We start from the raw sequence: 24,355 nt of genomic DNA on the forward strand, positions 1-24,355 counted from the left end.
ACAAGCTGCTCAAGGTTGCCTGATGTTGCATGGTGGAGGTGGAAGGAGTGAGCTGCTGAGCCCTGTGCTTTATGGCCTTCCTGGTGGGACTGGTAGGCAGTCTGGTATAGCAACCGCTCAGGGCATTTACTAAGTGATTTATGAATTTGTAAATTTTCTGAGGCCCTGAAGCAAAAGTGCTTTTAATTAAATTTTTATTCTCTTCCCTCTTTCCCCTCCCTATTTTTGTCCCTGCCTGTGGTTTGTTTACTGAGACCCAGCAAAGCTTTTGGAGAACAGGTAGGAGTCTGTGAGCGTAGCCAGGAGGAGCAGAGGATGGCAAAGCAAACAAGCAGATGGTTGATATGATAAAGCAGCCCCCAGCCACTCTGCCAGGCTCAGAGAGGGCTCTGCAATGCAGTTCAAGGGTCCCACAGTAAGAGCTTCCTGCATCCCTCTGCTCCGGACTCAGATTTGGCAAGGTGACCAAGAGACCGATGGCCAAGCTGTGTTCCTGTGCTCTCATTTGCCATGTGCTCAAATCCTGGCATTGTTTAGGGCTACCTGGAGAGTTGGGGTGCTGGGAGAGAGACAGCCTTATGTTGCTCTGCATTGCCCTGCTGCCTGTGCCATGCATGTGCAGCCCCCCATCTGTGAGGGGTGGCACCTCCAGAGGGGGAGTACATGAACCAAAGGAAAGGAGGCAGCTTTTCAATATTATTACTTTGTTTTTCTTTGAAAGAGAGTTCTAGAAGAATAAAATAAGAAATGTGCCTAGTCTTTTTAGTCAAGGGACTAGAGGCAGCTCCTTCAGGAGACGCTGCCTTGGTGTTGCCTGGGACTTCCCCCATCGCCAGGCTTATTTTGTGATCCCTCCCCAGCCACTGACTCAGTGGCAGTGTCCTTACCCAGCCAAGCGATGTCAGTCCTGTGAATAGATTTCTATCAACCCACTCATCTCTAAAGAGCTGCAGTTAAAAGGCTCTGGAGACATAATTGTGTCTGCGTAACAGCAGCGATGATTTCCTTGAGAGGTAGCATGAAAAGTGGCTCCATTCCACTATTTCTGCAGAGACTTGATAGCTGCTTCTAGAAAGGGACTTGGTTGTGGTCCAGCAGCCCCCACCACCACAGCTCTCCTTGCCTTGTGCTGCCTTCCAGCTGCCTGCTTGTGCTGTCTGCACACTCAAGCCACAGTCTGTGTGGTGTTACCAGCGCCATGGGTGCCTCCAAGCAGGTGAATTTGGGAGTGGGTTGGCAGGGTCTGCTGCAGGCTGCTGTGGGCTTTGTACAAGGGACACCTGGCATGATGCTCAGCAGACACATGTTACCCTTGACTAGAAAGCCACCAGCCTTGTGCAAGATCACATTTCTGTTTTTCCTCCCCTTGTTACCATGCTGTGGGTGAGGCTGCTGTTTATCCCACTTCTTTCTGCTTCCCTGGTGGTGCAGATGGAGAAGTCACTTGACCTCCACATGTCTTCAGGTCTGGCTTCTCAGTGTGGATGTGTTGTTGTGCCACTTGTCGAGAGCTACAGAGTTGTCGAGCAAGGGATGTGTTTGGGGAGCATGGAGTGTGGAGCAGAGGGGCAGTGCTTAGTCATGGAGGTAATTGCTGAACACCCCATCTTTTCCTGCCCTTGTGGCTCACAGGCTAACGTGAGGCAGCTTCCCTCCCACCTGCCTTGGCGATTTTGATGGAATAGCTTGGGAGAAGGATGTGAAATATATGTAGGGAGACAGGGATTTGGCTGGTGATGCTTCTTGTGCACTCACGCTTTAAAAGCTGGTGACTGGGGCTGCAAGAATCAGCAGAATCAGGAAGATTTGAATCTGAAGATTCTTCCTTAATGTAACTTAATATTGCCAGGCCATTGCTTGTGCCAACCATGCCCATGATGATTGTTGTAATACCCAATCTCTTGCATCCACTCAAGAGTCCTTCTGAACATTTTTCCCCTTCTTCAGGCCTCTGTCCTGGCAAAAGGAAGATGTTTATTTTGATTGTCCCTCCTTCAGGGCTGGCACCACATTCAGGTGCTGCAGGTCTCACATGGGGTTTCATGTGACTTGTCCCCATTCTCCAACCACCCACGGAAGCATGTCCATGTGGCTGACTCCCACCCTTTGCTTCTTTTCCCAAGCTGCTCTGTTTCATTGGTGTCTTCCAGCCAGAGGCCACTATCCTGCTTATCTCCTGGTGCTGTAGAGGACAGAGGTGGATCTGGGAGCGACTCCTTGGGGAAGCTGGGAGATGAGATGTGGTCTGCCCCAACCTCCACACTCATGTCAGGCACTAGCTGCTTTTTTATTAACCAGAATGAGTAGATGCTGCATTTCTGCTTTTTTAAATTGATGATTTAGATTACAGATGTACAGAAATGGGTCTTGGAAAGTATTGGTGTCGGTCTGATGTGGGGCAAGAGGACATGAGTTTCTGGCTGGGTACTGAGGGAGCAGGAAGGCACTGGGAGACACAGGGCAAGCTCTTTGCAAGATCTGTGGAACAAGTCCCACCCCAGGACTGCCAGCCCAGCCTTGAGGTGACAGGTGATGCATTTGTGAACACCTGTATTGAAATGCATGTAGTGTTCCTTGCTGACCTCCAACAGGAGCTACGTCCATGCCTGGAGCTCCCTGGTGAGGAGGGGAGTGTGCTGTGCTCTTTAGAAAGGGAAATATCTCCAGACCTTGGAGGAATTAATTATTTTGTATTCTGGACTCTTGCCTTCTGACAGATCTATCTGAATTACAGATTAACTGTCAGTGTAGGGACAGAGGAAGCCATTTCAATGAATCGCTCTCTAATTTATTAGAGGGGTTGTTTGGGCTGGTGGATCGACAATGCAGCAAGTTCTCTGAGTGGGGAGCTGTTTTATATCCTTCTCCACATCTCCCAACCTTGTATTCCTTGCTTGGTTTATCTCCCTGTTCACAGAATCTGTCTCAAAACTAATGAGGGTCCCAGCAAGGCCAGTGGAAGCCCCCAAACTGTGACACTTTACAAATGAGCTGTCAGCCCCCAGAAAACTGTGATTTCAGAGTCTTTCTCCAGGGACTACTTCTGTGACTTTTAAACAAAACAATCACCTTTATGACCAAAGGCTATAAATTTTGGATAAAGGCACAGCATCCTGGAAAACACCAGTGCATCGATGCAGCAGTTGGTATTAGTTGAGCCAAAAATTATCAGTTCCTTTAACATCAGTTCTGTCTGGAGAATGTCAAGGGTTTTCCTCTACTCTTTAAGTCTTACGAACTTTTTGTAAAAAACTCCAAAACTTATTTCTTCTTGATTCTGGGCCTTGTAGGAGAGCTTAACACACACAGCACTATTATAGATGTGAGCATCATGGGCTAAGGAGCACGAGGGCTACCCAAACCCCAGCCTTGCTTCCTTTCCCAGTTGTTTAGCATGAAGGAAAAAGAATTTTTTTTTTTTTTTGTTTATGGATATTTCTGACATGGATTTCATATTCCAGAAGAGTCTCATAATATTACAGGAGCAGATTCGGGATTTAAACCTTTATGCACGTTAAATACGTTTTGATTCTGTAAGCAACACACTATTTATCTTGGGATAGAATAAATCTGAGAGACTGAGATCACTGCTGGAGATCATCTCAAGGAGGGCTGTGGAGGGGAAAAAAAGTGCATTTACTTTTTGAGAAGTGTAAGTTTTAAATTTTCATTGCCCTCATGCATGAACTGAGGTAAACTATGAGTGCAAGGATTTTTATTATTTTTTGACCATGTAAGGATTTATCTTTTGGCTTGAAAGCAAACATCACAAGCCTGATTTTAAATTTGGGTCTACAAATTTGCACCCTGAGTAAATGCAGCCGACTTCTTGCTGGCAGGGACTGGACACATGAGGTGTCTGCTGGAAGTGAACCCACTGGCATCTGCAGCCTTGATGGCTGCTCAATGTTTTCATAAAAATTCCATTTCAAAACAGAAAGGTCAAAAGTTGACCAAAAAAGCAACAACCAAAGACTATTTTTGTTTGAAAAATTATAAGCACTATTAATTACTGCATGAGAACCAGATGGTAGTGACCAGTTTAGTTTCATGGTCCAAGCAGGATCTTGAAAGAAAACCAAGAAGAAAAACACACAGCAAAGACAAAACATGTGTTGTGCCAGGTACTTAACATTTTGATCACTCCTTCCATTTGAAACCTCTGAGCAATGCAGAGTAAGGCACTTTTTTATTTAAAGGCTGATTTTTAATTTTTTTTTTTTTGCTTGACAGAATATTAAACCAAAATAAGGAGGCCTGAAAATTAATGTCTTTTTATGACTGCAAAATCCTCTGGTGTCTTGAGAGTCTCATAAACTGTATATTTGGAGAGGGGATGCACAGCTCCCTGGGTTTTGAAGGACTGGAGAAAATAAACCTTCTTGGTGCAGGGGCAGCTGGGCTCCAGGGAGAAGGCGCTGGTGTCAGCACGAGGTGATGTGGCTGCACGATAGCCTCGTCAGGCTAATTGATCTGGAGCCTTTGCCTTTCCTGCCAGGGCTGCCTGTCTCCTTACCCATAATCCCCACCTCTTTGATGGCCCGTCAAGAATATGGGACTTGGCCCGGTTTTACATTTATCCAATAACATTATGAAATTGATAGTGACACTTCCATTGGCACTAATTTCAGTAAGAGATTGGAGCCAGAGGACAAGCGGCTTGCTCTCATGGCAGCTGAGCTTTCCAAGTGGATCAAGATGACCCAAAACTGATCTTGCAGTGGCCAAGGCATGGGAAGGGAAGTGGTAGGAGGGGGATGGAGGCGGGTGGTGGACTCAGAGCTAATGAGAAACACGCCTAATATTTGTCCTCAGCCTGCAGTGGTCCTGGCTGGTGGGAAGCCTATTCTGTTGTCCTGGCTTGTGCTTCAGAGCTGCTGCTGGCAGGGCTTTTGCTCCATGGATAGTGTTTATTAAGCAGCATTGGGCATCAGTCCCTGCAAAGGTCACAAAAAGCCTCAGGCAGGAGGGCAGTAGTGGTCCCAGCTGTTGACTTTCAGGCCTTCAGTGGTTCTCACTGTTTTAAGCATTTGCTGGCACAGGGTAAGGCTCCTGCAGCATCGCGCTCTTGGCTCAGGTCAGTGATCCAGTACTAGGCTGGACATGCTGGCGGTGGAGCTGCCAGTGTCCCCCTTGCCAAATATCACTGGGGGCCCTCTTGTGCTAAGGGAGCTCCACACTCAGTGGGTTAGATAACACATCCCAAAGCTTTCACTCAGTGCTGGCCACAGTGTTGAAGGTGATGCAGTTGCCACAGCCTTAATGCACACTGTGTGCATGTTCTTTGCGATTCGAATTGCAGAATAGATGGGGGTGTAGCTTATCCCCATCCCTGGATGTGTTGAAGGCCAGGATCAATGGACCCTTAGCAACTTGGTCTAGTGGAAGGTATCCCTAGGGAGGTCAGAAGTAGATGGTCTTTAAGATCCCTTCCAACCCAAACCATTCTGTGATTCTATGATTAAACCACTTCTCCTTTCCTCTCCATCTGGCACCTATTCAGTCAAGGTCTGGTTTGAGGTGGGGCAGAGCATCACTGGTGCTTGAGCTGCAGTTTACGTAAGATGACCCCTTGATGCCTTGTCAGGCAGCCCTTTCCTCATTCTCATGGTGCATTTGCATTTTCACCCGAGCAAAGGCTTGGGGGGAGTATTTATCAGTTTGTCACAGTCCCCCTCTTTGGTGGCTGGAGGCCAGGAGAGAGGATAAAAAGCCTTAGGCTGATGATAAATTTGAAATGAAGGAAGCAAATGTGTCTGCTCAGTGCTGAGCGGGCAGCTGGCTCCAGGCTTGGGTCTTTGTGTGTTGTCACTCTGGATGCTCATGAGGAGATGAAATGCCACCAGGGCCACATGTAGTAAATCCGGCCATGGGGTCCCAAGCGTGTGGGGAAGGCAGACACTGCTGCTGCCTTTCTCATGTCCCTGTGTCCGTGGATGTGGGCATACCTGGCTGCCCATCAGTGTCCGGGGAGCTGCCATCCATCACGATGGGGCGTGAGCGGGCGAGCATCTCCCTTCTCACAAGAGCTAACGTGACCCAGGTGCTGGTGAGTGCTGCTCTGACACAGCCACTGTGCATTTCTCTGGGACATCTCTTCACACCTCCCACACTGAGCAGGGGCAGACCTGTGCTTTGGACCTGCAGCTCCGTAGCCTTGTCACAGGAGGGGCCAGGAGCGAGGAAGCAGCTGCACGTGTGCGGCTTGAGGGGTGGAGGTGCTGGAGACTCCTGTGGAGAAGCTGTAGGAAATGCTGCAGTATATAAAGCGTGTCTTGCGAACAGAAGAGATTAGAAAGCTGATATGATGTTATTCCGATTGATTTTGCTGTTGTATTTATACCTGGAGGTAAAGAGAAGACATACTGGAAATCAATTGGCCCCATGCTCTTCCCAATCTCTCTGCAGCGCCGTTCGAATGAAATGCTTATATCATTTTTACGGTGTGTCTGTGATAGGGATGAGTGAGCCAAGAGATTAATAGACGCTGGTGAGGCTGTTGCCCAGCCACTGCCTGGATCCTGCCTTGTAAAGCCTGTGCTGCTCTGGAGTTCAAGGTGCCCCTGAGGTGACAGCTTGTTGACTTTGCATGGGAAAAAAAAAAAAAAAAGAAGCAAATCTAGTCAAGAGGAACAAAGAGGGGAGAAAGGTGAATGGCAATAAGCCAGTGATTTGGGGCAGGCAGGATGTTGCTCAGCTCTGGACTCTGGAGCTGAGGGGACTGGATAGAGACCTGGAGACAGGAACTGCGGTTTTGTCTTCAAATGGATCTGATCCCATACAGAGGGACGGAAATGATGGCTTTTGTGCATTTAAGGTAAGACAACAGGGAATTGTTTTGATGTATTGTAGTGCATCTAATACCCAACAGCCACCCATCCTGCCTCACCAGTCCTTCCTGCACCTTGACCTTGGGGCTGGGGCAGGGGCATGTAGGGATGTTGGCCATACACAGATGCTGCATTCCTGGTGTCCCTGCTCACTCCTCCTGCTTTATCCAGGTGCGAATTTCTCTGCTGCTGCTGCCTTTGCCATGCCAAGATGTCATTACAAGAGGTTTCTCTGCAAGAATGGATGTTTGGTTTGCAGCTGGCTCCTCCTCACAACCTGCAGGGAATATGCATGCCCAGCAGTGGAAAAAGCAGCTTGTTGCCAGCAAATGGGGAAAGATAGGTGGGAGGAATGGTGGAAGGTGACTGGGTATGGTCTGAATGCCAGCACTAGCATTGCCAGACTAAACACTATCTCTCTCCCTGCAGTGACAATTGAATAAAACAGACTTTTCTTCCTCTCCTGTTGCCTGCACTAGTTGCTAGTTATTTTACCTGATCTCAGCAGTGAAAACCTTTTTGTCTTGGCAAATGAACCAACTCCCAAGTGCCCATATGTTATAGCATAGGAGTAGGTATTGGCTTGTCAATCCGTCAGGCATCAGCAAATCTTTGATTGCAGGTTCTAAAATATTCTTCTGGTTATCCTGTGGCCTGTTGGCAATTGCTTTTCTGGTCAGACACTTTCTGAGTTGAAGATTTTGGTAACACTGGGCTGGAGTTTAAGCCTGGATGTAAAAATTCCTGCTTTGCTTTCCTGCGAGTGCTGGCTGTCTTTGCTGTTACGCATGGCTCTGGCTTGTCAGATCCCACCCTTTTTAATTATCAGATTGTATTACTGTAAGCATTTTCTGTTTCTTGTTCTGCTGGATTTATGCATTTGTGCCCTTATAGGCATTGGCTTTATATTTTATATGATTTGATCTTAATGTTTCCATTCCTGAGTGTGAGTGCTTTCAGGATTGATGTCTAAGCTCAATAAATAAACTTGAGAAGGAGTGGGTAAAGGAAGGACATGGGAGGAGTGAGGGAGGTTTGGACATCCTCTACACCAAATGGAGTGATGTTCCAAAGAGGACTTCCAGGGTGGCTGGAGGCTGGAAAGGGTGAAGGGGGATGTACTGGGCTGCTGCGGCCCCTCTTCCCTGATGCACCCCCTTTTGCAGCAAGAGCTGACTTCTCCCTGCAGCAATCACCTGAAAAAAATCAGAGAAAGAAGGAAATGTCAATACGTAAAGATGGAAAGGGGCTTCTGTAAATGGCAGTATTTTGGCAGCACTGCATCAGGAAAGAAAGTGCTTTAAGGATTGCCTATGTAGGGATCGCCCACTGACAACGGATCTGACAGCTTTTTTTATATGATAATGCATCTGCAATATATAAGGGCTGGAAGGTGCAAGTGAGGGAAGAGACACGTGTCCAACCCAAGCAGTGGTAGGTGCAGAGATCTCAGGCCTGTCCCTTATGTTTACCTTAAAGTTCAGAGGGATCTTCAGCTCCTCTAGATCATCAGGATCTCAAACCCATCATGTTGTTGAGGAGAAACGAAAAGGGGTTGCTGTTTGCTCCTGCAGGAGCAAACTGGAGGGGCTGGAAGCTGAGGATTTGGAGTATATCCCTTTAAGAGTTCAGATTTATGTTCTTGATGTCTTCATCTGCCTGCAAAGCTCAAGGATTTGATTTTTTTGTATGTGATGTTTCCCCAAAAGCTGATGGTAGAGTCTGTGTGCCCTGGGCTATGGCAGAGAAAGGATTGGCACCTTTGGGAGCTCCTCAGCCACCACAGTGGTGTTCAAGCAGGGGCTGTGCTGTTCTGGCCAGCCTCTGGCCAGCAGTGCCCTCCAGCAGGTCCATTGGCATGGTGCAGGGATAGCTTGGGATGAATCTGGGACATGGAGATGGAATTGAGCTGTAGGGATGTGGGAAATGCTGCTTGGATACAGCTGAGGTGATGGCAACAAAGAAAGTGTCGAGTGCTGGAACTAGGAGGAAAGTCTGGATAAAGCCCATTGTTTTATGCAAGTGAGGGGTCTGCTGTGGCTCAGGGGAAGAGGTGCCACAGGATAGACCACCCTGTGATTGGGGTTGGTGACTCTGGGGATGAGCAGTGGCTGCTTCCCATTGTAGGAGGGCAGAGAACGAGCTGGAGCCCGTGACAGACTGGCTCCAAACGGGCCCGACGTAGGCACCAAGCACTGCCTTGGCCCTGTGCCCACATCTGTCAATAAAAATTAAGAAATTGATTTTCTTTTGTTTGCCTGAAAGGACGAGGCTCTCTTTATGAGACAGTAAATGCAATCTCGCTCTGAGCATGGCTGGATTTTTAATTGTAGTTCTTGTGCTTTCGCTCATTCTTTTATGAGTTTCAGTTCCTCTCATTGCTGGTGCAGAGATCAGCCCTGAGGTGTGGGTTGATTTCAGCTCCAGCAAAAGGTTGGTAATTTTTTAGTTTCTTTTGAAACTTGTTTGTTTTCCTGGTAAGCTGAAGTTTGAGGTTATTTTTACCCTTTTTTATGTATGTGTGTATAGCTCTGAGTTGTAAAGCTGGGCTGAGAGATGTAGCCTTGGAATTATCTACTTGCCATTCAGTGATGTGACCTTTTGAAGAACAGAATTTAAGATTATGATTAGGGAAATACGGAAGTGCCAACAGGGGTTTGGAGTCAGAGGAGGAAGGGATTTTATATACTATATATTGGAATTTAATGAGGTCTGCTTCTGCACTTGCTATACAATGCATGGTGACCCACTTTATTAGGATAGCTTTTTTTTTTTTCCTAGTTATGGGCCATATACAGTTCCTAATTAAGTAGGTTAATTATATGGCTCCTTTATATTACAAAGGAAAGTGGAGATGGCACAATTAACGCTCTTGCAGAGATCATTTTTGATCAAAAAATGGTGCTCTCCATGACAGCTCCCAGAGGTGTGGGTGGGGAGGGGGCATTGCCTTGTGGCCCTGAGCACTTGCCTCACTCATCTCTGCCTCAGCAAACTCGGTTTTTGTCCTGAGCACTTGGTCTGGGATGTGCAGGGAGTTGTCCTTTCTGAAACCACAGCCCCATCATGACCCAGTGCTGTGCCCACCATGCCTCTGATGCTGCCTGACCTGGTCTGCAGCACTGGAGAGGTCCCTCCTTGGAGTTTCTTTGGAAGCATCAGAAAGGGAAGATGCTGAGTGTTCTGGCTCCAGGTAAAAAGTGCTGCAGTCTGTGAAGGCTCTGAGCAGCATCACTCCCTGTAGCTAAACTGTCCTTGAGAGAAGTTTCTTTAACCTTTCCCTTCCCAGCCTGGTAGTGGCTGAACCCCCACAGCATCCCTGGGTTATCTGTTCCAGTGCTCAACCAGCCGTACTGCGAGGCATCAGGGAGAACATTCAAACTCTAATCTCCCTCAGTGCAATTTAAACCTATTATTCCTTGTTTTAGCCCCTGTGGATGTGAAGAACAGCTATTATATTTCTCTTTGCTGCAACCTTTTACATATTTGAAGGCTGTTATCACGTGTCCCTTCAGTCTTCTCTGAACACAAAGCATAATTCTTTCAGTTTTCCATTAGAGGACATGTTTTCTTCACCTTCAGTCACTTTTTTTTTGTTGCTTTGCAGAGGTTACTGTAATGCCAACCTGGAGTTTTTGTTTTTTCTTCACCTGTTTGCCTTGGGGCATTCATTCTATTACAGATATCTGAGAAGTGACCATTATCTTCTCTAATCTATGGTTATTTATACAGTACCCTATATTCCTGAGCCTGTTTTATCATAAAGTATAGCTCTTAGCCTTGATAAATAATTTCTCACTCTGATTTGATCATACAAATAGGGGTCCCTAAGCTATTTATTGCTATTATTATTTGCTTTATTTTTCATGAGTAACAAGCTGTCTGTATAACACTGTGAATGAACCAGGAAATTCACAGAAATAGACTGAAAGCTATATCCTAGTCACAGGGCTTCCAGATAAACAGGGAGGTGAAGGTAAACACCAAGCCAAACTCTAGTTTAGCCAGAGGGAACAGTACTGAACAGAGAATGAGAGATTTTCTGAAAAGCAGAGATTTTGGGGGAATCTGGAGGAGTGTTTACAGAGATGATATCAGGGTGGATGCAAAGTGAGAAGAGTTGGAACATTGCTGGGATGGATGGATGGATGGATGGATGGATGGATGGATGGATGGATGGATGGATGGGAGGCTGGGGGAGAACAGAGAATGGGGATGAGGCTGGGAATGGTGGTGTTTGAGTGAGGTGTCTTTCTCAGGAAAGAGGGAGTTGGCTGTAGAGGAGACGTGGGAGGGAAGAGAGAACAGAATTACTGCTTGTGACGTCTCCAAAAGTAACATTTCTAAGCTGCGTCCCTGCTCTTCAGTGAACATTAGCTGAATTTGGTCCTGATTTCCAGTTTGTCGTGGCTGATGCTTCCACTGGTGTTGTGAAGGGGCAGGTTGGCAGTGGCTGCAGTGCTGGGCTGGAGCAGTGGCTGTTTCTTCACTCAGGAGTAGCCCTGGGCAGCCCTAAAATCTCCCCAGCCTTTCCTCACAGGGAAAATGAGTGATGGAGTGCCTCCATCACTGCTGCTGGTATTGCTTCCTTGTCAGGAAAACTGCATGGGGTCAGCATGGGAAACAGCTCAGCTCTGTCCTTGCAGACAGTGTGGATGCTGCTGGCTGGTGGGAGCCCTACTTGGAAGGAAGGGAGAGCCGGGGAGAGCCTTTCAGAGTACAGCTGTAATAGGTTCAGTGCTCAGAATGGACGTGGGCTTCTTAAAGTTTTAACAAATAGATCCTTTTTATAGGCAAAGTCCATAGTACGTTAGTTCATAGCACAAGCTGAGTTATTCACAGAAACAGCTATTGCATCACTGTTCTGAATAGCTCTGAAATATTTAATGTAATTTTTAAAACCACACAATGGTACGTTAGGAATTACTCCAAGCTACCCTTTGTCTACTATTATACATTTTTACTGTACAAGCTGTCTTCTTTTCTATCTCTCTCTGCACATTTCCCTGTCAAATGGAAGGTAAACCTAAATCACTAAATATATAGTCTCTCTTTTTTTTTTTTCCTGCTTCATTTTTTTCCTTTAACCTTACCTGGAAAATGCACTAGTGAAACCACTGAGAATTCTTCCAAATAAAGCCATTCATCAGCATTATACATCAAAAAACTAAACCTCTTTGCCTACTTAAAAGCAAAAATATATATGCTATTGCCAAGATAGATTAAAAAGTTTGAAGTCTAGGTAGCTGCTTTATTTCCAGGAACTGCTAATGGCAGAGTATATTTTGAGTCAGGGCAATATCACACCTATAAAAGTGATTGGTGGCTGTTTGATATCCATGATGTTTTTAAAGTTTGTCTCAGGCTTGCATAGTGAGTCCAGCACTGGTCTGAGTCTCAGAGTGACAACAGAGGGGCCATGGGCTTAGAGGGAACTGGATCTCAGCAGTGACCAGCCAGAAGAGATGAGAATGAGAGAATTAACGTGATAAAGCTGCATGACTGTGGCTGTAGGAATTAATGTTTTCCAGATTTATAATCCCCCCCACCACACCCAAAAAAACCACAACCTAATAGGACAAACTTGGAGAAGTCCTCAACTGAAAATTGCCTTTAATCAAATTATATCCTTTGGAGGATATTGAGATGAATTATATGTTCTTGGCCATGACAGATCAGTGCCTACAATCACCAGAAATGTTTTGCAAAGCTGGAAGGCTCATGCAGTGAATCCATTGCAAGTGCTCCTTAGGACTCTTGAGAATGTGATTTATTTTAGTTGTTTTCAAGACCTGGAAGTACAGTCAGAGGCAGTAAACTGTCCCTGGATTACTGCAAGGGTAGAATATACTTTACATGTGTTCTCCCTGTGGTGCCTCTGTCTTTGCAGTTCTTGGTGTTTCCCACTTTTACAGAAATGTGAAGGGGTTGGGATGGTGAATTACAGTTCAGCTCTGAGGCTTTTGAGAGTTGGTAGGTCTTGAAAATGGATAAGCTTGGTGACATTGACCTGAGCTGGGTGACTCAGAGGCTGAGTCCATTCATGGGACACAATGTTCATTGGGAAATGGGGATGCAGCTGTGGATCAGATGAAATGTAGTTACTTCTTGCCTCAAAGATCTTGGATATGTTTGGGGCATGAAACTACAATAGCACAATGAAGAAAGTCCTCCTAAGACTAAACCACAGTAAAAACCCAGCCCTGTGGAGCGTAAAGAAGGTCAGAGTCTGGGTCTGTTTGTTGTCAGGGAAATGGCCACGAGAACATTGGCTAATAGATGTTGCCTATGCTCATTTTCACAAGTACCCAACCTCCTGGGCTGTGCCCTGCTCTTTTAGATGTGTCCATGTCCTTTTAACTTGTGCTAGAGGGACACTGCTATGATTTGTGTTCCCTAAAAATGAGGAGGTGCTGAGCAAGCAAGGACAGCAAGGGTCAAATGCTGGCAGGGTTTTGTGGGACCCTGAGAAGGACGTGCTCAGCAGGGTCTGTGCCAGCCTGCTGTTTGTGCCATGGCTGGTTACATCCTCTTTGCTCCTTGTCACAAAGGTGTGGTTTCTGCTCAGAATACAGAACAATGAAAACTTCCTTCACATGGAAACACAGAATGGTTTGGGTTGGAAGGGACCTTAAAGATCAGCTAGTCCAACCTTCCTGCCATGGACAGGGACACATTCCATGACACCAGTCTGCTCAAAGCCTCATCCAACCTGACTGTCATTCACCACAGAGGCTTTTCACATCATCTTGCCTGATGAAATGCCATCTTTGGAGCACCACATTGTCTTAAGCAAAGCAATATGCCCTCAATAACCTCTCCCACTGCAAAGGAGATCTTTATGGTCTTCCCTCAGACCAGTCTATACCAGTTGATATATTTTTTTTTTTAGCTGCACCTTGAAGTGCAGAGTTCTCCCTTTCCCACCACAGCTGAGCTGGGCTGACCAGCAGTGCAGGGTGTGGCTGAAGGAATGTGCACATCATGCAAAACTGAGTCATCCTGGTTTGCCTGCAGTAAATTGGCATTGTGAAGGAACAGAAGTCATTCAAGCCAAAATTGCCTGTTTGCTTTTTGTGTTTGGAGAAGCACACTGTGTGTAGTCCCATCTTGCATCAAGAGCTGAATTTTGCCTTTGCACCTCAAGAGCTGGAAAGTCATGTGGGCCCAGGGAGTAATGTTAAAAAAGCCAGAACCTGGCAGAAGGAATTCACAGTAGAGGGAGAGAGGGTTTTTTCCTCATGACTAAAACACCTGTCACAGCTGCCAAGACTTTGCTAATTACACAGTAACTTTATTATATCCCACTTGGAAGAACAAACAATACTTGAAGATCCAAAAATGAGCAGACTTTAGACTAGATTAATGCAAGCAGAATGGCTGCATGGAGCTGGTGTTTGCCTCGTCCTCACAGTAGCTCTGGAGAGTAAAATGGCTTGAAGACTCCCTTCTTTGTTGCCAGTGCTACATAATGAAGTAATTGTGCAATTAGAAGCAGATTACTGATGGGAGATGAGCAATTTTTATGCAATGTAGGTAAAAGGCTGGCTTCTCTGAATAAGTTCAATGCCTAAGTGCAGCATCTTTGCTCCTTTTTACTTGAGCTTCTGGTAGTCCCTGGTAATATCCAGACAGAGAAAAGGAGTGTCACTCCTTGAGTGTGGATTTTCTTCCCATGTTAAATTATTAAAAAGATCTCATGGATGATTTGACTGTGGTCCCTACCTTGTCCAACACAAATGCAGCAAGAATGGCTGCAGCAGTTATTAGAGGGTCTAAAACCAAAATAAAACAGAAGGGATAGAAGCATTCCATTGCTCCCATCTTGCATGCCTGACTACTTTGCTTCATTTTCTTGCTGGTCTGATGGTGCTGTGAACTTTTGGGTGTCAGGAGGGTAAGGGGAATATGCTTCCATTTGTGGTGGTGGTGGTGGGAATGAGCCTGAGATGAGCAGGATCTGCTCCAGTACATTGTGGGTCCCTGTAGGCATCAGTCTGACTGAAGGGCTTGGTGAATTTGCCTTGGTGAAGCTGCAGAAGGGCAAAAAGATGGGCAACACACTGGGCAACAGACATATCACAAATGTGGATTTGAGGTAAACTAACTCTTTGGGGGTGATGTTTCTCCAATCTAAGCCTGGTTATGATTTCTGCCAAGCTTGTGATGCCAGAGTGTACAGGCACCACAGCAACTGCTTTCTCATGACAGCCCTAGGAGAGGACTTTGTGCATGACTCAGCTCTGATGTGGTGTCACCTGTAGCTGCTTAACCCTTTTAATTGTTAACCTGGTACCTCAAAGCCAGGAAGGAAAACCTGAGATGTCTTCCCTACCTTGTGAGCTGCCCAGAGAAACTAAGCCTGGGGATGGGACAACTGTCAGGAATGCTAGGACAGGCTGGTGGTGATGCCCTGCCAACCCGCAGCAGTCCACGAGCATGTGATCAACAGGCCTCACTGGTCCCCTGTCCTCTGCTGTCCCTGACGGGTGCGTGTGCTGTTTGCAGGTCCCGTGGCAGTGATCAGCGGAGAGGAGGATTCAGCCAGTCCTCTCCACCACATCAACCACGGCATCACGACTCCCTCGTCGCTGGACGCCGGCCCGGACACGGTGGTGATCGGCATGACCCGCATCCCCGTCATCGAGAACCCCCAGTACTTCCGGCAAGGTCACAACTGCCACAAGCCAGACACGTGTGAGTGCCCGCCCGGCCACAGCCCCAGAGGGTTCGGGGATGGGCTGGGGGGATGGGGGAAGGAGGGCGAGGAGGAAGAGGTTAAGAGGATGAGGAAGAAGAGAAGGTTTTTGAGGAGAGTGGGTCTTGGTATGGTCCAGAAACCAAAGTGAATCTCAGGTCTCAGAAATCACAACATACATGTAGATGCTTCCAGAAAAGACTTTCCACTCTCACCTTCACCTCCCTTCACCCTCCCTCCGCCACCCACCCGTCACCTTCCCCCCCTGCCTGAAAGTGCCATTCCAAGCTGGGCTCTTCCTCATCAGCTCCAAGCATGAGGTCCTAGGTGTGAGCAAGAGCCCCCTGGCAGCATGGGGATGGATGTGACCCCTGCTTGGCTGGGGAAAGGACCTGCCTCCCCTTCCTCCTCCAGCAGTTTCCCAGTCACAGGGCTGCCTCTGGCTCCCCAAAGGGCCAGAGGGAAGCTCAGGATAAATGGGTATAGGTGTGGCAGATGCCTGGAGCTATCTTTGTCTCCAGACATTTTAGATGCTGGATGTTTTGTTTTTATGGGCTTCTGTAAAGCTTCCGCATTTTTTCTGTATAAATTTGGGTCATGAACTGCACTCATTAGACTAGCAGGAGGTGATCAAGTGGCCCTCTCCACTTTGTGTTTCTAAATTCTGAGCATAAAACAAAAGTGCTGTGTAAAAGGATGCTTTTCTGGGTGTCCTGCACCACTTCCCACGCGAGTGGTGGGATGCAGCCTTCCCCAGCATGTGGCTCACAGGCAGTAGCTGAGCTCTCCCAGGCTTCTTACCAGCTCTAAGATGCAAGCTGAGAAATACAGGAGGTTTGGGTAACATTCCTCTCTTGCTATTGCACATCCTTTTGGTGCGTCTTGGTTCCAGGGAAAACTGGAAAAATAAAAACTCTGCAAAACAAAAGGTGAGGAGCCCTCAGCTTGGGCTATCTTGGTGGCCCAGCCAGAAGCAAGGAGTGCTGTGCTGATGTCACCTCTGCTCTTCCTTTGGCTGCTGCTGACTCATGGGTGCAGGAGACAGAAGTCAGCCCCTGCAGACAGGGAGAAGGCACATCTCCCACCCTGTGGGAAGCCATGTGGCATTAAGTGCTCAGCAGCAGTGTGCTGCCCCTGGCCTCCATTCCTCCATCAGGGGAAGGGGAGCTGCAGCTGCTGCTCCCATGGAGGTATCCCTTGGGCAGCCCCCACTCTGCACCCTCATGGGTCCTGCTGGCTTGTTCCCAAGCCCTTAGCACTGTCCTTCACTTACCGGAGCAATGGGATGTACCCAAAGAACGTGCCTGGCTTTCCCCTTGATTTTCTTTTTAATGTGCTAAATTTGGTCTGTTTGTAGAGAGGGGAGGAGGAGGGTGGTGATTAGGCAGGAGTGGAGAAGCTGAATGTAGCGTGGTTTTTCTGTGCTGTTGATTATATATTGTACATTTCTTATAGCACCTCATCTCAAAATGATTTACAAACTCTGATGGCTTGGGAGGGAGGGCTCCCCCGCTTTACTTTTTCTTCCTTTCCCTCCTGTTCTGTATCAAATCTCTTTAATCTGCACGCCGACCACTGCAAGACGTGGGTGCTGTTGAGGCTATGCAGTAGCAGAGCTTAAACCTCAAAGGATTAAGTTTTGCTCTGAGCCTTTGCCCTGTGGGACTTGTCAGAACTGGGTGGGTTGCAGGGGAAGTGACTTACAGCAGGATTTGACCTCACAGCTTCACGGGGCTGTTTGAGTAGGATCTGAAGGGTTCACAGTGATGCTCAGGGTGACATCTGGAGGTGCTTCTCCTGTGAAGGGTGCCACAGGAGGGAATGCTCCAGGTTTTCCAGGACTGCAAGGCAGTGCGACTGAAACCAAGCCCCATAACACTGGTACTCTGGTACTCCTTTTGGCTGGGATAATAAGAGGGAAACTAGAGTTGGATGCTTACATGTTGAAAACCCTATTTTTTATTTTTATTTATTTCTTTGTCATTCATGGGGCAAAGCCCAGTACTTGACTCCTCAGGCAGAGTTGAATTTGGTGTGTGTTTTGTATTTTAGTCCCCAGGTCTTAACTTGGTCAAAACTTCTGACTTCACTGGTGGCTTTGCTTGAGGCTGGAAAGTTTCATAATTCACCTATTAAATTAACCATGCTTTGGGGAGCTTTTGCTGTAAGGGGTTTGTTTGATCTGATGTGCTCTACTCAACATAAGCCTGGGCTGGAGAATATTTGTTGCTCCTGTTCTCCCTGTGGTTGTCTTGCTGGAGGGTTTTTCTTTCCCCCTGTGCAGAGCTTGGACACAAACATTTCTCCATTTGCTGTCACTTCTAAAGAGAGCTCCTCTGGGCTGGGGAGTGCCTCGATGCCCAGCTGAGCCTGTAGAGATGCAAACTCCTGCCACCACGTCCCCCAGAGCTGCTGCCCAGCTGTGAGCAAAGGTGTTCAGTGACACCCAGCACCTCTCCTTTGCACAGAGCTGTTGCTAGAGCAACATCTTCAGCAAGCATTTTCCCTCTCCAGCATGAAGCTTTTCTCCTCCCTTCCTCCTGTAAGCATCCCCGTGCTCTTGGATGCTGCCTAGGTTGAGGACATGCTGAAACCCATTGCTGTGCTGCAACGAGGGGAGCAAACTCTATATGCTTAATGCAGTATTAATAGTACATTGATGTGATATAGATTTCTGTCACCCTCCATACTAGCAAGCATCACTTATCACACAGGGATGACGGATGTTTATTCCCAGCCACTTAGCTCTGCATAATGGAATTGCAGCTGAAATATGGAGAGCAGCTCCCTGCCTGCGGAGCTGGAGGCCTCTTGCTCCCTCTGTGCAGTGCTGTCCCATGGGATCTTCCTGTTACTGTGTCCTCAAGGAGACAGAGACGTGTTCTTCACTGGCAATGTGCTGTCCTCGTGTCAGTGGGATGAAGGGCACAGGAACCAGTCCTCACTTCTGGCTTTCTGGGATTTCTGCAGTTGTCTTACCCTCTTTCTTTCTGTTACTGCCTGACTTAGTGCAGAGGTGGGACAACCTTGACTCAGGATTCTGTTTCTGTTCCTGGGTGAGGGGCTCTCAAAGAGCCACAGAAGATGCCAGCACCACCCTGTTTTCTCATGTTGAAGCATTTAGCTGTTGAGAAGATTCTCCCTCATCTCTGTGCTGTAACTCTCTGCTCTGTGCTGTGTTTGCATCCTGTCCTTACTTCAGCTGTCCTTGGTCCTACCTGGAAGCTTAAGGAAAGAGTTTGTCAACGTGGACAGTCCAGCCACAAATGGATTTCAGAAGAATAGGCTAAAACTGCCTATTTCTCCTGATCTATTGCACATGGAAGGGAAACCAAGTTCATATCTGCTTGGCAAACAGGAGCAGGAGGAGCAACACTCTTGTGATGAGTTTGCACCTCAATATCTGGAAATAAATATCAGAGGAGAAGAATGGGACTTGTGGCAAGCACAGTGGGCAGAGAAAGTGATGAGGATGAGAGTTTAGGACTATGTAACACCAGCCTATGGTCAGAGATTTTGGTAATGCAAAACATGATCCAGTCTACCCACATTTGTTGGCTGTTTGTCCTGGGCAGGCTTAGCAGTAACAGCAGCTTCTTACCTTATCTCCCTCTCTTGAAGTTCAGGATTTGAATTCCCAAAATTCAAGTTTTGTAGTTATGAGTAGCTGGAGATTTTTGTGGTGAAATATTGGTAATGTTTCAGAAGAAACATTTTGGAAGGTTGTTTTACTTTAATAATAGTAATTAAATAGCAATTAATTCCAAACACAATGCATCAGATGCAGATTAGCTCTTGGATCTGATCTCTCGAGCTTTACTCAAATGCCACAGCAGTTTTAGAGTTGTTCAATTCCCTTGTATTTCTCATCTAACAAAACAGGTCTTCTGGAGAATGACACAAATTGGATTAAAAAAAAATCCAAACCTTGAGGGAGAAAATTGATCTGTGGGGCAGGTCCCCACCTGTGTCCCAGCAGTGGATGCTCAGTTGAAACAAGTACTGTGAAGCTGAACTTTTGGGGCAAATTCTTTGATTTTGGGGCAGGTTTTTTTCCAGCCACGACTGGAGCTGGCTGTGTTTTCCAGGACTGGCGCAGTCTGGGGACTGGGATGCATTCTCCACACGGGTGGAGCAGCCGTCCTTTCCTAAAGTCCTAATGAGGGTTTTTTTCAACCTCATTTATTACAGGCTGCCCTGACATAATTACATATTCGAAGTTAGTAATTACATGTATTCATGCTAATTAAGTAATTAGATATAATTACACTAACTGTAAATACGTGGTAATCGGCTAAAAAGAAGTACTTCAGAAAAAAACAAGGCAAATCACACAATAAAAGCACCATCAGCACTCTTTCACTGAGTACCCTGTCTTTATCTTGTATTTCAGTGCAGCTAAAAGAAACATCGTGGTCACTTCAAAAGTCATAATTCTTAAACAAATAGATTTTCTTACCTCTGCTTTCAATAGATCTCAAAAACTAAAATGAGAAGGATATTTGCTTTTAACACTGTTATTTTTTTTTTTGTTTGCTTAGTGTGATTTGTTCATTCTGGGCATGGGAAGATAAAAAGTATGCAGCATTTCTATTTTCGGTCAGTTCATGGTCCCATTTTTGCCAAAAAAAGCAACAACAGAAAACTGAACTCATAAGTGCTTGTAGTTTTATTTGCCTAAAAAAGAAAACTGAAACAGTTGGTAGTGGAAAAGAAACTTCTCCTTTGTTTTTGTTTTTGTTTTTGGGGGGGGGGGTGATAAGAGTATTTTTAAAATATTCTTTTTATGTAATATAAATGTGGAGCACAGGGTGAAGTGACAGCACTCTGCTTCCCCATGCCCAGCCTGGGGCCAGGCTCTACAGGTTTCAGTCCCTCACACAGAGCTCTGCTGTTTCTCCAAACTATTCTTTTCCTCTGGTCTCCTCTAAAATGAAGTCCCCAGGCTCTTCTCCAGAAGGACCCAGCTCCCATTACTCTTCTGAAGTAGGCACTTGTGGGTGAAGACTCTTCTGTGCTGGAGCTCTCATGGTCTTACAGTCTTGTCCTTCTCACTCAGCTCATGTGAGATATTTCAAGGGTTTTAACGAGGACCTGTGAGTAGCTGTTTACTTGTTTATGTGTGTTTTGCTACTCTGTGCTGTGTCTCCTCATTGTTTGTAGCAAAGCCTGGGCTTGTGACTGGGGCTTGTGGAAGAGCCCTGACCTCAGAGCTCAGCTGCCAACAAGTGAAGGCATTTGGGGTCTCTGCAATGACCTTCTGCCTGCAGATTTCCCTCCCTTCTGCTTTGCTGTTGGCTCTCATGGAAACTGCTCTGAGCTCAAAGTGTTGATGTGAATATCCTGCAAAAGATTTGGATGTTGAAGAAGCCTTGTGGGCTCTGGCTGTCTGTTCCCAGAGCAGGTGTTGTAGGCATCTAAAGAAATGTGTGAGCAACCAAAATTACTGCTTCTGTTCCCCACCAGAGGAGAACTGAACTTCCCTTGTGCCCAGAATCACCTTCTTGTCCCCTACCCAGGCTGCAACCTCTGACCAACAGGAGACATACCATGGACAGTGGGGATTCGATCCAACCTTTCCAGCTCTCAGTTTTCCTGCCTGGGGCTATTTTCTGCTCTGCATCATTTCTTCTATCCCTGAAAGAACAAGTGGAATAAATATCCCACTTTTTTCCAGCAGTCCAACCTGCCTTTGCAGCAGTGGAGTGTCCATCCCACCTATTGCACCTGCACTTTAGATTGTAGTCTCACACTTCAGATCTTCCTGCTGTGATGATGCTACAGAAATGAGGTTTTCTCAGGATGTCTTGGAAAGGCTGGCAAGATCCATTGCTTGTACCTTACCCCTCAGCCAGCTCTGGAGATGCTGTCTGCGTGGCTGTACCATGAGGAAGAAAAGCAGCATGGCTCTGCCTGGTCCCTGCCTGCTTTAGGAGGAGCTGCTGAAGCTGGCAGTGCAGCCCTGCTTGCTCCAGATGGGATGGGCACCTGACTTGGATTGAACACAAGATGATCACCTCCTGCTGCTGTTTGGGTTTTAGATCCATTCTCTGTTGCTTTAACATGTGTTTAGTGGAGATATTTGTACCAACACCCAGGATCACAAGGGGACTAGCAGGCTCCAGCCCTGGCCTGGGGAAGTGTCACTGGCAGCACAGCTGATTGATGATACTTTGGTTCCTGGTGATGAAGATCCATGAGGAAACCCTTAAATCAAGAAGAATTTGGCTTTGGGCTGTTGATGGTGACCAGCCTGCAGAGACACTGCCCTGGTGGTGGAAATACTGCTGGATACAGACATCAAGGGGTTGACAGGGAAGTATTTTCTCATACAGAACTCTGCTTTCTCCTCGGCCTAAAAGCATCCCCACTGGACTGTTTAATCCTGATGTCTGTGGGGCCAACAAGCAGGGTTGGCTCGCCTGAGGTGATTTCAGGAAAGGAGCTCATGTTGTGTGAACTGTCAAGAACTTAATAATCCAGATGAGAGGAGGTCCTGACCTGTTTTCCTACTGGATTTGGAGTGGCGCTAGCACAGCAGTCTGCTCTTTTTGCCTGGCAGCCTCATCCCTGCATCAGTTGGGTTGGACTGGAGTGCCCAAGAATGCAGCATCTCATGGAGGATGTGTACGTACCCCCTGATATTCTGCCTTATATCCAGCCCTCTGCTCGTCTCATACAGGGCTCAAACCCTCCCACTCCTCTTGCAGCACCCCCTGGCCTCTACACACCCCCCCACTGTCCCTGTCTACTCACTCACGGTCTGGCATGAGCCCAGACTCATCGTGGCAGGGTGAGAGGAGTGGGACACAATAGGGATAAAAACAGGTTTACATTCCCTCTGTTGCCAGCTGTGTGTCTGGGTATTGGTGCTTCTCCCTATCCTTTGTGCTTGTGGTGTGCTTAAACCTGAAGGAGGTGTCTGTGCAAGAGAGAGCAGGGCTCTGTTCACCAGCCAGCACTCCTTATGGGTGTGGTTTCATCCCTGCAAGACAAGTGCTCAACCTGAGGCCATTGCAGACTCAGGCTGCCCAGGTGTCATGAGTGTCCTCTAATGGCTCATCCATTGTGTGGATTTTGCTGTGGGTCCCTGTAAAAATAGCTGGTGTGTGTGTGTGCAGGGGCAGAGTGGTGGTTATTTATTTACTTTGGCCCTCATTTGAACTTTTGTTTTGTTTTTGAATGTGTTTTCTGTGGCTTATAATGCTTGGCTGTTGGGAAAGTCTCTGGCATCTGGGGTACCTCTGCATTCCTGGGATAAAGAAGATGTGCCTGGGGTACCTGGCCATGGGGTACCACAAAGGAACCAGGAGTTCCCACAGTTTTCAAAGACATTGTGTCGCGACTTTTTGGTCTCCCTAGGTTCTTTATCAGGTTTAAAAATCTCTTGGGAAGTGTGTGGGGCCTCACTGTGATCAGACAGGTGTCTCTGGTTTGGAGATTGCAGGTTCTCATTGTTTGTTCATTGTCTGGTTAAATTGTGGTTCCTAATTAAAAATAGCTGGTATTGTTTAGGAGTTGGAGCAGTTTTGCATGACTGCACACACAGCAAGAACATTAGTGGTGCTGCCCTGTGGGACAAGAAGTACAACCCAGAATGTAGCAGAGAATCTGCGCATCAGTAGAGGTTAAAAACCCCCAAACTTGTGCTTAGTGCTGCTTTTGGACTAAACAGCCCAAAACATCCCATTCAATCCTGAAACGCGGGGAAAGACCCATGTAAAAAAAACATTCTACCTAAAGAGTTTGTTGTGTGGAAGGAGGCTTTTGTTTCCCAGCCTTGTGTGGTGGCTGGCACTGAGGAGATGGGGCAGGCAGACAGAGATGGCTCCTAGCAGCACAGGGCAGGTAGAGCAGAGCATGATTGCTTCACATGACAAAAGTGCAGAAATTGTCATCTTTGATTGCTGGACACTTCCACTCCACCGCAACATGCTGCTGTCTTGCTCTGGTTGGTGGGTGCAGGCAGGGGTGGGTCAATGGATGAAGGAAGGTGCTGTTGCTCATGGAAGTGCCACTTCTGCTGGTGTGCTGCCAAAGCCCTGACCTGAAGCAGCTGTTTTTTTTCTGGGGCTTTCTAAGATGTGATTTGCTGAAGTGAGCATACCTACTGGAGAACTCAGCAAACCCAATTCCACATGCAGCAGATGTAAGATTTGTATGCAAGCATCTCGAGGTGAAAAGTACATTGGAGTCACAGCATGTGAGGATTGCTCTCAATGCCTGGGCTTGCCTCCCATTAAGGCAGGGTTTATTGCATAATCCATTTTTAGATTCCTGCACACTCATTCCTAAACACACTGCAAGTTACCTAGGGCTGAGCTTTGCCTGAATCTGTTCAAGCCCTCTCTCCCTGCCCCTCCCTGGATACATCTCTTTAAGAAATGGGAACAAGCTGAGATTCAGTGAAAGCATGAACATTTCTGAGTGTACCACACCGAGGATCAGGCTGTCCTGCTGTCTGCAGCCAAGCATGGTCAACACGGGACACAGTACTCAAATTAAGTGATGACTTACAGTGTCATGTAGACTCAGCTTTTTCTGATGCTCATTCCAAGTTCCTTTGCTGATGCTGCAGCATCACCTGAAGTCCTTTGTCACCACTGTGGGTCTGTAAAAATGTCACACCTTTCTTTCAGCCCTACTAACCTATTTTTCCTCACTGAATCAGAGCAGTGAGTCTGAAGGTTACTATACCTACCTATTTTATATATAAATCTCATATACATGTTTGATCTATTTTAAATGCACCAGTTTATAATGTGTGGACACCTGTTCTTATCTTACTTGTACTTTTAACAGCTTTTACATCATCCTTCCCTGTCCA

The 24,355-nt window shown here is 46.8% G+C and overlaps 1 protein-coding gene across 4 annotated transcripts in view; it reads left to right on the forward strand.

Moving 5' to 3' along the window:
- The window catches only part of NTRK3 (neurotrophic receptor tyrosine kinase 3), a 205,137-nt gene that overhangs the window by 97,778 nt on the left and 83,004 nt on the right, over positions 1-24,355 (forward strand). For all 4 annotated transcript variants that reach the window (XM_062501233.1, XM_062501234.1, XM_062501235.1 and 1 more), the window contains one exon: positions 15,339-15,527. In XM_062501233.1, the coding sequence (XP_062357217.1) occupies positions 15,339-15,527 (189 nt within the window). The remainder of the gene's footprint in view (positions 1-15,338; positions 15,528-24,355) is intronic.

The sequence above is a fragment of the Cinclus cinclus genome, chromosome 13, assembly GCF_963662255.1.
Source record: "Cinclus cinclus chromosome 13, bCinCin1.1, whole genome shotgun sequence".
Lineage (NCBI taxonomy): Eukaryota > Metazoa > Chordata > Aves > Passeriformes > Cinclidae > Cinclus > Cinclus cinclus.